This window comes from Balaenoptera physalus (assembly GCF_965194825.1).
Source record: "Balaenoptera physalus genome assembly, chromosome: 4".
NCBI lineage: Eukaryota > Metazoa > Chordata > Mammalia > Artiodactyla > Balaenopteridae > Balaenoptera > Balaenoptera physalus.
The window spans coordinates 66,110,491-66,124,671 of record NC_138891.1 but is presented as its reverse complement, the minus strand read 5'-3'; the positions used below and the strand labels follow the sequence as shown (position 1 = coordinate 66,124,671).

Here is a 14,181-nt window from a genome sequence, read left to right as displayed (position 1 = left end):
GTCCCCTGCATTGGCAGGTGGATTCTTAACCACTGTGCCACGAAAGAAGTCCCTCTCTTCTTCTTAATGAATTACTTCCTTTGGTAATTTTTGTTTTTGTTACAATTTTCCTCTCAATATCAGAAAATTTCTGTCGATTTCCTTGCTTGTCTTTTTTTTTTTTTTGGAATTTCCTTGCTTGTCTTGATCACTGTTATTCTGTATTCCCTTAATTTTTTAAAAGTCCTTAAATTTTTATTATGAAAACTTTCAAACAATCAAAAGAAGTTGAAAAGATGTTGCAATAAATATCCACCAATTTTTATCTGAATTTTCCTTCAATTCTTTAATAAATAATTTTCAAAGGAAAATAAAGTACCCTTCATGTACGTCCAAATCAGTAGTCAGTAAATTCTCACTTGATTTACTGAAATGTTCCAATATGTTTTTCAAATTGCAATTAATATGGTGTATTTAAATGTTACCAACTCTACATAAAATTGTGCATTTTATCCATGTTCAAGATGTGAAATACATCAGTGTGGTCCATTCAGTCCAGGCTAAATGTATCTCCAATTCAACTTCCTCATAGCTGGACCTCCAAAAAGCCTACAGCCTATCTGATGCCATCTGACACTAGTAAATTTGAGATGAACACAGATTTAGAGTGGAAAAAGATTGTGATCTTAACTCAATGTAATTAAAATACCTTAGTTTGGAAAATTAACAAGAACAAATGAATACATTGCTAACTTCTATCCCCATGCCCAGTTTTGTTTTTTGTTTTTTTTCTTTTTTAAGAGAGAGCAGGAAAGACAAACAATGTAATACAGCAAAAATTGTGGGCTGGGGACCAGCAGTCTCTTCTACTAACTGGACTATGAGACTCTGTACATCTCTTCTCTCTGAGCCTGGCTCTGTCTCCAACTCAGTAAGAATTTACCTTAGCCCAGTTATGAGTGTAAAAGTATAAGGACTGAAGAGGAATACAAATACCCAGGCCAAAATTATGAGAAATAATGTTGATTGAAGTGGTTCCCTTGGGTTTTCATTCTTTGGGATTGTTTTCCTCCAAACTTCATCTTTCTTCATAGCAAAAGACCAGAAGATCTTTACAAAGTCTCCATTTTCTGTATCATAAATATACTCAACACATACCCTTTAGCTAGAAATATACTATCCCAGAAGTGGAAAAAAAAAAAAGAAAAAAATTCACATAATTTCCTACACAATGTCGCCAGAGAATCTTTTGCAGAAAGACAATTGATTTCCACCAACACACTCATTAATTTTTATGACACCCTCCCTAAGTTTTGCAAACAAATGAAGTTATTAATATTTGAAGACAGTAGGCAGTATTTTCTGGGCCATTTCATTAAAAAGCCTCCACTATCAACCAAAGACAAGGAAGGGGGGTCTAGACCCAAAATCTAGCATTAGAGCTAGGCTGATAAAAAAAGCCAGGGCTCTGCCACTCTGAAGGGTAATTGGGGTTTGGAAACATTGGAGGGATCAAACTGGTTTTCAAAATTCATGTTTCTCAATCCCATGTGAACAGAAAGGAATACGCACAGGAGTAGGTAAAGGAGATGGAATTCCAGGCCTGAATCTGAAGTATGACCTGGGTGGGGTGAAATTGGTTTCTACATTTCTAAAATAGAAACAACAATCTCTCCTTCCAGAAAATAATTGTAAGAAAGACCAAGCTATAAAAAAAAAAAAATTTAAACTATAGAGCTGTATTGAAATATGAGTAATTATTGCTTTTAAAATGGCCATTTCTTTAGACACCTTTTTTAGTTACTATCAAATTGCCCAGCTTTTTAGTGAAAAGGAAACCTAAGTAATAAACAAGCAGTTGTCTTTAAGGAAATGATGGGCCGAGTTGCTTAGCTTTCCCCATACACTCAATGGTGATTGTTTAAAGATCACTTTAATAGTAGAACCTTAGGCGGGTTCCTTCTACCTTCTGCCTCAGTTTCCCCTGCTGAAAAAGGAAGATGTGCCTCTGTGAACTTTAAGCTTCATTTCAGCTCAGGTATTCCACAATTCCAAGTTAAACAAGGTCAAAGTGATTCCTTCACCTCTCTCACCATTTCTGGGAACTTCTCTGAGAGCCAGGGCTATGGTCTTCCTCAGCACAGCCTGAGAATGGAAGAGGGGGTCCCCCTCTGAACTCAGCTGTGGGGCAGCCCTGTATGACCAAGCACCCAGGGAGGGATAACACCCAGGAGCCATGCTGACAAAGGATTTCATTATGAACACTGAGATGCCCTCACTAATAAACTTCAGCACACTGTTCTGCAAACACATTCACTTTCTTGTGATTTCTGGGAATAACTCTGGGCTCAGCTCTGTGGGAGAAGAAACAAAGAAGCATACTAGTTCATTTGGCCTTAAGGGACAAGACTCTCACCCAGGATACTTAGAGGTTCTGCATGACAGACATTCTGTAGAGAAGAGAGATCCCAAGGAAGTCTCAGCTGGGGGCAGTAAACAAGGCCCAGTGCAAATGGAAAGACTCCCCATGGGAGGTAAGCTTTGAGCTAGGGCTTGAAGGATGGGTGGTATTTGGACTCAGACAAGAAAGAGAATTCCAGGAGTCACAATAAGGCAATAATCAACAGATCCGTTGTCCAGCACACAACCCCAGAAACAATACCCCAGATTCTCAGGAATCTCTTTAAGTTTTGCCTCAGACTCTTGATTCCCAGCATCCTCCTTTGTGCTGGTATCTTTGTTCCTCTCCCATTGCTTCATAGCATATTCTGCTACCTTACCCAGCTCTTTCAGATAACGTTTCCATTGGATTGTCTGCCTAACTCATGATTCAGTCTTCATCCCTGGATTTTGTGTGGCTTAAACAAATGGGAAATTTATTGGCTCCTATAAGAAAGTCCAGCAGGGCTTCCCTGGTGGCGCAGTGGTTAGGAATCCGCCTGCCAATGCAGGGGACACGGGTTCGTGCCCCGGTCCGGGAAGATCCCACATGCCGCGGAGCGGCTAGGCCCGTGCGCCACAACTACTGAGCCTGCGCGTCTGGAGCCTGTGCTCCGCAACGGGAGAGGCCGCGACAGTGAGAGGCCCGCGCACCGCGATGAAGAGTGGCCCCCACTTGCCGCAACTGGAGAAAGCCCTCTCACAGAAACGAAGACCCAACACAGCCAAAAATAAAAATAAATTAATTAATTAATTAAAAAAAAAAAAAGAAAGTGCAGCAGTAAGGCAAACCTTAGAGTGCATGTAAACCTGTGGCCCTGGCTCTCCCTTCCTCTGAGTTTTCATCCTCAACCTACTAGTGAGGCAGCTGTGGACATTCCAGACTTCAAACATGGGCATGGTTTGTCCAGAGAATATACTAGGGTCACTTTTTGGAAATTTTATTTAAAAAGTGAGGAAGGATTTCCCAGAAACCTTCTACAAACTTCTCCTTGCATCTTATTGACCAACTTTGTGTCAACGTTCTTTTATGAATCAATCACTGTCCGGGGTATGTGATTTCCCTTGGATAAATCAGGCCTTGGGGTTGGGGGTGAAGCAAGTGAGCTTTGCAAGAGAAAGGTAAATACCTGAAAAAAAGTGATGCTCTTTAAGATAGAAAGGAGCTCCGAAGACCTGTACAAAATCAAAGACTTTTAAAGACAGAAGGGAGCAGGACATGGAAGTTAAACTAGCAAAGAACAAATTGGCTGTGGCGAGGTCACCTTCCTTTAGGAGCCAGCAGGGGTCTATCAGGCAGATTTCTTCACTGGTACTGACCAGGTGATTCCAGATTGACTAGTTTAAGATTCCATTCCGGGAAAGGCTGAAACTGTAATTAAGTTAGGTATTAGGTCTTGGTTTATTGATCTGGGGCCTAGCACAAGTGACTCTATTTTGGGCTTGTGGTCCTTTTTTATTTTAACATTAACCATAAGAAATTCATTCTTAAAATTTTTTTTCTTTTTATCTAGAGGATAAAAAGAATACAAAAGCAAGCCTCAAAATCAGGGCCTGGGAGTAGATGATTCATCCCCATCATGTTATCTTTTGAGTGGTTAATAACTACCCCTTTGCTACCTCCATTTCTTATCTACCTGAATTCCATTTCAGACAAAGTAATTTTGAAAAAGGCAATCTTAAAGAGACACTGGCAAGTCTGATGAACTCTGGTAATGAAATTATTCCAATCTCTGCCACGCATAAAGATCTGGCAGGAACAAAAGGATGGATGTTTGTGTAGATGACTTGTCATTGTTGGTGAGCAGCTCAGTGTTACTTGTCTCAGGCTCCCAAATCTTCTGGCAAATAGTAACTCACTTATCCTCAGAGCCCTCCCAAAAAGAAGGACATTAGCATTCACTCTAATGAAGAGCCAAGAAATTAGAGTTATCCTAAAGCCAAAAAATCAGTGCCACCTTTGCAAATCCACCTGAGGCTTCCTAGGTTCTATATGCAAGTTCTCAGTCCTATCTTGGGAAAAAAACTATTACAGAATCCTTGAATTTAAGAAGTGAAAGGACTTTAATGGATACCTATGCCAAGTGAGCACATTCAGTCTTAAATCCCTTTAGGTAACATCTCCAGCAAGATGTCACTGAGCCTCAGTGGAACACATCTAATGAAGTTTCCAATAGAGAATATGCAGAAAAGGATCCTAGAGACAGTCAAGTATAAGGACTGAGTGTGTGTGTGGGTGGGGGAGAGTGATTAAGGATTCCTGTAAGACACTGGAGGGAAAGAGAGTATTGAGATTATACCTTGTGTTTGGGAAATATGGGGACAAGGAACTAGTCTGGGCGTCCTCACAGGTCAGTGTTTCATACGCAACGCCTCAAGTGAGTGGATGGGCGGGACAGACCAGAGTAGGGAATATACTACTTCTTCCATTCACAATTACGCTCTTGTACATCTGGGTCTTTCTGGATTGTGTGGCAAGGACAACAACATTGGGTTGAGTATAAAGAGACTTCAAATGTCATCCTACATCTGCTAGCAAACACCAGTGTTATTTTGGACAGGTTTTTAAAAATTATCTGAAACTTGGAAATAGGCAAAAGAAACCATTGGGTGTTCTTTCCATGCAGACTTTCAATTTACTGGATGACTTTACTTCACTATAAGGCAAAGGTTCATTAGGAAAATTTTGTTCAGTGGAGGTGCAAATAATTTCTTCCCAGTGGAACAGATAGCCTGAAAGTTTACAGTTTATGATCCGGTTAAACATAAGCCAGTTTTTGGATAGCTTGTAACTCAGCAAGCAATTAAATTGCTTATACATACCTAGCTTCTCAAATGTTCTCTGGGCTGGTTTTAAATCTTACTGCTTTCCTCATTAATTAATGAGCTCAGTAAAATCTTTGAAACCTGTTCATTTAACGTCTATATGAGAGACATGATTTTACCTTTTTGAAAATTATACTCTAACAAGCAATCTTATGCCGCTAAAGATTTGGTTTTCTTCTCTGTTAAAAAGTACATTAGGACTAGAGGGTTTCTAAGAGCCCACTCTAAGGTATCTGAGCCACTAAGCCATCTGGGACGCTCTTTCCCAGCTTCGCAGGGTCTCTGGAGAAAGAACCACACTAACTCTCTAGAGCTGAGAATCAGTGCCTGCCAGCACTGCTCCCAGACATCCAGCCCCCAGAGAGGTGGTCAGATCACACCAGAATGCTGCTTGCCTGCAGCAATTCTAAGATTATTTGGAAGTTTCCAGGAGCCAGACTGTGTTGTTTCACCCAATTTACTCCGTTCCCCTGCCTTTGTCTCCTCCAACCATTCCCTACTTCCCACTATAAACCTCAGAAATTCCTAGTTCCACACTGCAGGCTTTTAGTTTAATCCCAAGGGTAAGGCTTCACCCCTGAGTGTTCATCTCTTTGACATCCCTAAGTGGAAATTGATGACATTTGACCTCTGCTGAGGGACCAGGGGTCAAACAGCTACTCCCTTCCCTCCCACTGCTGCAAAGAGGTGGGTCAGAATTCCTCTCTAAACCTGCTTCTGGCTCTGACATCTGATGAATCTGTCCTTCCAAACCTCCAGAGTCTTCCCTCCCTGTGACTTCTTGGCCTGAGGATGTTCAGACATAATGCACAAGCTGAAAGTGCCTTGAATTAACCAGGGGTGAAGATGTAAAGGATAGATGGTAGTACAGAACAAGAAAAGCAGGTCAAGAAAGGTCAGTGGATGCATTTAGCATTCCTTGAAATCCATAGCTTTTGGCCCTGGACTCTCATTAATGAAAAACTTTTCCATTTTAGGGGATGACTGATTTTGTTAACAGGAGTTTTTTGCTGAGTGCCCTCAGGTCAGATCTCTGTTTGGCTGAGAATTATCTCTGTGCTTACAGTGTTCATAAAATAAATATATATATTTTTTGTTTCTGATCCCAGTTTGGCTGCCTGGACTGACTGATAATACTTCCTCATGGCTTGGTTAGGTGCTGCTGAATTTCTCTCCATTTCTTTCTTCCCTCCAGTAACATCCCAATCCATCATTTCATAATTCAAGTTAATTACCAAGCATGGAGGTAGAGTAATGCTTCCTGGGCTGTATAGGAGTGGAAAGATTTCCCCTTCTTTCCTTCTAGGTTCTTTGGCTGGTCTAATAATTAAATTGATATAAGACAGATAAACAGGAGAATGTCAAATAAAAGTATAACATGTATACCTTCATGTATACGTGGGAGAGACCTAGGGAAACCGAGTAACTCGCCAAGATGGTCAGAATCATCATGTTAAATATTATCTTCAGCTAAAGACAAAAGAAGGTGTTGAGGGTGAGGAGTCAGTTATGGAAGGTGACCAGGAAAACATAGTAAACAAGAGTAAGGTTGTTATACAGATTTAAGTCCTTACCTTCTCCATTGCAAAGAGTTTCTAGAGATTTAGAATCATCCTTCTCTTCTTGATACAGAGAGGGAGACACTCTCACACATGGAGATTTCCCTTATAAATATAAATGTCTCTTACACAAGGGTAACTTCTACTCAGTTCTCAGAGCTTCTCCTCTGTCTGCTGTTTCTGTTTGTTTTTTATGGCTGTGTTGGGTCTTCGTTTCTGTGCAAGGGCTTTCTCTAGTTGCGGCGAGCGGGGGCCACTCTTCATCGTGGTGCGCGGGCCTCTCACTATCGCGGCCTCTCTTGTTGCGGAGCACAGGCTCCAGACGCGCAGGCTCAGTAATTGTGGCTCACGGGCCCAGTTGCTTGGCGGCATGTGCGATCTTCCCAGACCAGGGCTCGAACCCGTGTCCCCTGCATTGGCAGGCAGATTCTCAACCACTGCGCCACCAGGGAAGCCCTGTCTGCTGTTTCTTAAAAATAGCCAGCTTAAAATAATCCTTATGCTGAAGAGGCATGTTTTAGGATAACAAATTCTGCTCCTCTTCAGTCCTGCCTTTGAAACTTCAAACAAGAAGTTTCACAACCCAGAAGCTAAGTTGATAGATTGCTTCATATCTCATTAAACCAATCTCCGTCTTGAGAATAGGTCAGTTCAGTTAAATGGTCGTGTCTCATTTCAGGAGGTTGTCTTGTATTTGAGCTCCCCAAATTAGGCCTATATTGTGTGAGAAATCAGGTATTTAATAAGGCATTTCTATGGAAACAAAAGAAAAACAAAGCTTAATGATTGCAGCAGACTGAAAACCCAGTCTGAGTTCTGAGGGCAGTCAGTCAAGAAGATTTCTAGAGAATACTCTAGATGTTGGGGTCAAAGCATCTTCTGTAGTTTGACTGTCTCTAATGATGTCATCATGTGTTCAGGTAAACTTTCTGAGTGGTGCACACAGCAGCAGACACAAAGATGGCCTACACATAAGCTGTTGTGGTGATTTCTCTGAAGTTTGTATCAAGTTCACATTCAGTTTGCAGGGTTTCAGGGACTAGTGCAGCTTTTGTTCTTAGTGATTCCAAGTCAAAAGGGTAAGAGAAAATTGGAAACATTAGTTTGGGGTGTTATAGCCAGATATTGGAGGAAACTAGAAGAATTCAGGATTCAGTCCAGTTTACAGGTAAATAACAAAACCTCAAAGACAATTAACAGCACTAGAATCTAATATCCACAAAGGTGTGTTACTGAAACATACTTTCTCTCTCTAAAATGACCCTCATTTCTATAAAAGAGAGCCAAATTAAGTCTAATTTTTTTGCAAAATACATCTAGTTCCAAAAAATTGACCTGATTATTTACATAAGTGCGGCAAGAATAGTGATTGATCATAGAGGCTCTTTTAAATCTGTTTGCTGGAACTTTTCTTAAGAAATAACAGTTTGAGCTTTTAAAAGCCTCTTAAGACCAGGAAGCCAAGCCAAGGACTTACCATCAGAAATTTCCTGCAATACATATAGATTTGGGTGAGTTCCTCTCTTCTCAAGGTCCCCAAAGTATCTTGAGGCTCTTGTACCTACCAGGAAGTGACCTTCCTTAGTCACCTGATTAGGTTGCTGGGAACCTTGTAAGCAAGGGCAGGCCAGAATTTCCAAGGGGTTATATTGGCTTCATAAAGTCAACCTTAGTTCCTTTAAGTTTTCTGGTTACATCTGAGTCTATGCTATGCACATTCTCAAACCTGACATCCTAGTCAAAGCCTTGATAATATAACCAGTGTTTCCAACTGTGTCCTGTTATAAGAACAGATTCTTATTGAACTTATGCAAATAAATATATTACCATGAAAATAAGAATACTCATTGAGAGTTTATGAATTATAGAGGGATCAAGAAGGGAGAAAAAGATAAATAAGTCATCTTTGTTGATAGCTTAAAAGAGGGAGGGTTTCCCTCAAATCTGGAAAAACGAAAACATTTTTAAAAATCAGCAATGTTTCAAATAAAAATCATAAAATTATAATCATCCTCATCAGTTCATTCAGTCCCATGTTATTCTTGTTCTGCTTGAATCCAGTTTTTCCATGAGTTCTGGAAATTCCTACCCAGTTCAGCTTTATGACCTTACAGTTATCAGAAACCTGTATTCTAGAGTACTTGTTTGAGCCCTCTCCATGAATCTCTCTGAAAATGAAACATATTTGCAAAAGCATAAAAGTAAGAGAGTAACTCTCTGTAAATGACAAAGACTTTAAAATGGCCATGGTTAAAGATCTCATGAGAGTTCATTATAATGCAGTTGACAAGGAAATTTGCTTATTTCTGTAACACACAACACTTCAAGATAATAATTAGAATTAAAAGTGATAACATACCAGGACATATCAGATTTTATACAATTTCTAGAACACATATAAATAACATGTAGCCACACAAATATAATCTAAGAAGGTTTAGCATCATTTATTTGGCAATGCTTCTTACATAATCCAACATAACAAACAAGCCTAATTAGTTCATCATCTCTCCTCTATAAAGAGAGAGAACAAATATTATATGATAGCACTTATATGTGGAATCTAAAAAATTAATACAAACGAATCTGTATACAAAACAGAAACAGAGTACCAGAGATAGAAAACAAACTTCCGGTTACCAAAGGGGAGAGGGGGTGATGGAGGGATAAATTAGGTATTTGGGATTAGCAGATACAAACTATTATATATAAAATAGATGAACAACAAGGTCCTACTGTATAGCACAGGCAACTATATTCAACATCCTGTAGTAAACCGTAATGGAAAAAAAATATGAAAAAGAATATATGTATATAATTAAATCACTCTTCTGTTCACCAGAAACTAACATAACATTGTAAAACAATCATACTTCAATTTTTTTTTAAAAAAAAGGTGAGGGAACAAATCTTTTGAGATGTTCCAGGGGCCCTCTGGGAAATCCCCAAATTAGTTTGATGTCAAAAAGACTTTATTTAGAATTTAATTTTGGGAAGTTTGTGAAAAATATCAAAAGGTTTAGATACTTGACTAAATAGGGTCCCAGATTATTAATAAACAGTACTTAATTATCTATGTGACAAAGTGACAATAAAGTGTTTCAAAGGCAAATATAGAATGTTACATAGTTGTTAACAAAACTTCACTCTTTTAATATTGAGAAGATTCAGTTTTCTTAAGTTATCAAAGACCGAATTAAGATGACATGAAGCACAGGAAATTATTTTGATAAAACACAGAACTTCTGTTTTTTAGGAAGGTTATTTAATAAGTAAAGAAAAACCTTTCATAGTCTCTTATCAGGAGCAGACCAACAGTTCAGTAAAGCTTTGTCTTTTCAGTACATGAAAAAAAATCAAGTTTTAGTTTTATATAAGTACACTATTAATATTAAGTCTTATTTAAAAAAACACTTTTAATAACAATTCAATTTTAGCTGGCTTGATTAGACTAGTTAAAATTTTCCATGCTCATGCTTAATCTCCCTCTCTCTCTATAGTTACAGATATAGATATGTCCATAATTTGTCCTCTATTTTTCTGTTTTCCTCTTTTCAATTCTGAAATAATCAGTATTACTTTAGGACAAATTTACTTTCTTTTCCATTAACAAAAATGCATCTCCATATCTCATACCTTTTCTTAGCCAAAAACACGTCTTACTTTCCTTGCATACAGAATTGTTCCCCTTATTATTTCTAGTAGTTTACATATACAGTTGACCCTTGAACAACATGGGTTTGAACAGCATAGGTCCACTTATACACAGATTTTTTTTTCAATAAATATGTACTACAGTACTATATGATCTGAGTTGGTCATTCCATTGGAGGAACACCCTTCCCCCATTTCAGTATATGTATTTTTTTCTCTCTCTTGAGCTGATCAGTTTTCCCAGCGAGAAACTGTCCATTCTTTGTGTATTTGAGGGGAGGGTTAGTAGGATATAATGCTGGCTCCTAGATTTGGTAGTGGGCTAAGGGAGTGCCTCTAGTCAGTATGTAGACTTTCACTATCTTTCTGATTGCTGGTTGGTACCCCCTCCCTTAACTATGCCCAAGTTCCTAAGCCCAGAGTCCCTCTGGGTCAATGTCTTCAGAGAATAAACCTCCATTCCTCACTCTGGAATGAGTTAAGAGTGGGTACAAGGCTGCATCGGAGTGGGGAAAAGGAACTTTTTCCTAAAGGCTTTCAACCAATACTCCCACTTCAGGCTTCCTAACACCCACCTTCAGAGCTACTTGTTGCCTACAGTTTTTGAACTTTTCTGAAATTGTGCCACATCAATTGCCTTGCACCTTGGTTTTCCTTTGCCTAACTTGTATTCCAGATCTCTCTGCTAAGTCAGTAACCCATCACTAATCCATCCGTTTTGTAGCTTCCACTCATGCTCTTTGCCTTGTGAATTGATGCCTTTTTTTCCCCCTTTTACTGTCACGCAGTGGGATTTCAAGAGCGATCAGAAGGAAATGCATGTGTTCAATCCTCTATGCTTAATTAGAAGTCATTAACCTATTTTACAGATGGAGAAACTGAGGTTCAGGGAGGGATAATGACCTGCACCAGTCGTATCTCATAACCAAGCCAGAAATAAAGTCTCTAGTCCTCATGTGTATGTTCTTTATGAAAGAAACAAAAAGGTATGAGAACAGGAGGAATGCAGACATTTAGTAAAGTGGTTTGGGGATGGGGGCATATATAAATGGAGTGGTCTGAGAGGAGATGAAAAGAGATGGCCAGAAAAAAAGGAAGTGTTTTCTGCCATCTTGCATTTCATTGTCTTCAAATTCCTTCAAGATATTTATTGTCTACAAGAACCCCTCTCTGTGTTTACCACTCTCCTATTTCAAGCCAGAATCCTAACTGGTTCTATCCTATACTCCATTCTTTTCCAGAAAGATATAATATTTTTAAACTGTTATTCTACTCAAATTGCCCATATTCTCAAATGCTTGCAATGACTCCCCACTGCCTATGAGGGAAAATCCAAATCCCCTCATTATTTCAATAATCCAAGTCCCTGAACTGGTTGGGGAGAGGGTTTGATAGGAAAACCTAGTGACAAGAGATGGGAGCAACTTGACAAAAGAAGGGACAATAAGCATTGGTGAAAAGGAGGAGAAGTTAAAAATGACTCTAAGGTGATAAGCTTGAGTGACTAGGGCAAATTTGAACAAGAAAGTCAGAGATGCTGATGAGCTTGATTTTGAATGTGGGAAGATAGAGATGGCAGTACGAGAACCATGTAGAAATGCCTAGCAGACAGATGGAAATAGAGAGTGAAAGATGTAGCTATGCATCACAAGATCTCAGGATTGGCACGTTCTTACATGATTCCCAATTCAATGCTAGAAGGAGTGAAAGAATATGATAGCTCCAAGGGTCACCAAACTACTTAAGCCCACCCAAATACCTCCATTCTAAACAGATTCCCTTTGATTTGATGATGCTTTAGAAAATCTCTCTAGGATGGGGATATTTCGGTGGGTTTATGTAGGAGAGAAAAAAGAACAAGAGGGGATGTGTATGCCAATATTTCTAATCTATACTCTTTGTTGTTGTTGTTGTTAAAGCTAAAGCATACCTAAAGCATAACTGCCTGATCCCTGCAGTGATACTGATAACTGTATTAATTTCCTGTTGCTGCTGTAACAAATTACCATGAATTTAGTGCCTTAAAACAACACAAATTTACCATCTCATGGTTTTGGAGGTTAGAAGTCTAATATCAGCCTCACTTGGCTAAAGTCATGTGTCAGCAGAGCTGGTTCCTTCTGGAGGCTCTAGGGGAGAATATATTTCTTTGCCTTTATGAGCTTCTAAAGGCTGCTTGCATTCCTTGGCTTGTGACCCCTTCCTCCACCTTCAGAGCACATCACTTCATCCTCTCGTTCTATAGTTAACTTTCCTGTTTCTGACGTTGACCCTCTTGCCTCCCTCTTATAAAGACCCATGTGATTACATTTGGCCCATCTGGGTAACACAGGATAATCTCCTCATCTCAAGATCCTTAAATTAGTCGCATCTGAAGAGTCCCTTTAGCCACGTAAAGTAACATATTAGGACATGGGCATTTTGGGGGAACCATTATTCAGCCTACTACAATAACTTTCTGATGAAACTCAGGTCCCTCAGTTCTTGTCAAGATATGGTCTATATATATTGATATATGAATGAGTGAATGCATGAGTAAAAATCTTTTAATGATTTAACAAATATTTATCATTGGGTCCATTATCTGCTAGGTCATGTTTTAAACTATCTGCAAAGGAGGTCCAGGAACCAGTTCTTTTTTTTTTTTTTTAAACATCTTTATTGAAGTATAATTGCTTTACAATGGTGTGTTAGTTTCTGCTTTATAACAAAGTGAATCAGTTATACATATACATATGTTCCCATATCTCTTCCCTCTTGCATCTCCCTCCCTCCCACCCTCCCTATCGCACCCCTCTAGGTGGTCACAAAGCACCGAGCTTATTCTATAAACTTGACCCTGCATTGGTCCCAAAGCAAATTCTGTCATATTAAAATGGCAGCCAGTTCATTGATTACCATGGAATTAAGACAAGAGAAGACAAGTCTTTTTTCATCGTTCTACTTATAGGTATTTAGATACAAAAAAGGTAAACAGAGCAACAACACAGACGTAGCCCCACCTGAACAGCTCCTCCTGGTTAAGGGAATTATTTGGTTGCATTGAGGGAGATAATCTGAAAAAGCTGTCTGGAGCAGACCCTCTAGGTGAGCACCTCTCCTGCCTGACCCAGGCAGCTTGACTTTCACTGAAGGTCCTACATGTAGCCATGGGGCCTATTCCCCGTGTGGGCTGTGAGTTTGACCCCAGTGGTGAGGGGTCTGCCCTCCCTGTAGCCTGACTGTCTGACCCTGATGTGGACCTTGGAATTGTTCCCCGTGTGGGCTGTGAGTTTGACCCCAGTGGTGAGGGGTCTGCCCTCCCTGTAGCCTGACTGTCTGACCCTGATGTGGACCTTGGGATTGTTCCCCGTGTGGGCTGTGAGTTTGACCCCAGTGGTGAGGGGTCTGCCCTCCCTGTAGCCTGACTGTCTGACCCTGATGTGGACCTTGGGATTGTTCCCCGTGTGGGCTGTGAGTTTGATCCCAGTGGTGAGGGGTCTGCCCTCCCTGTAGCCTGACTGTCTGACCCTGATGTGGACCTTGGGATTGTTCCCCGTGTGGGCTGTGAGTTTGACCCCAGTGGTGAGGGGTCTGCCCTCCTTGTAGCCTGACTGTCTGACCCTGATGTGGACCTTGGGATTGTTCCCCATGTGGGCTGTGAGTTTGACCCCAGTGGTGAGGGGTCTGCCCTCCCTGTAGCCTGACTGTCTGACCCTGATGTGGACCTTGGGATTGTTCCTCG

At 40.1% G+C, this 14,181-nt stretch overlaps 1 protein-coding gene and 1 long non-coding RNA gene across 3 annotated transcripts in view; one reads left to right on the top strand and one right to left on the bottom strand.

The window, feature by feature from the left end:
* Positions 1-14,181, top strand: part of LOC309660677 — a 217,451-nt gene that overhangs the window by 148,938 nt on the left and 54,332 nt on the right. The window lies entirely within an intron of this gene.
* The window catches only part of RTP4 (receptor transporter protein 4), a 38,425-nt gene continuing 24,554 nt past the window's right edge, over positions 311-14,181 (bottom strand). For both annotated transcript variants that reach the window (XM_082460734.1, XM_082460733.1), the window contains one exon: positions 311-14,164. In XM_082460734.1, coding sequence (XP_082316860.1) covers positions 13,402-14,164 — 763 coding nt within the window. In that variant the 3' untranslated portion in view covers positions 311-13,401. The remainder of the gene's footprint in view (positions 14,165-14,181) is intronic.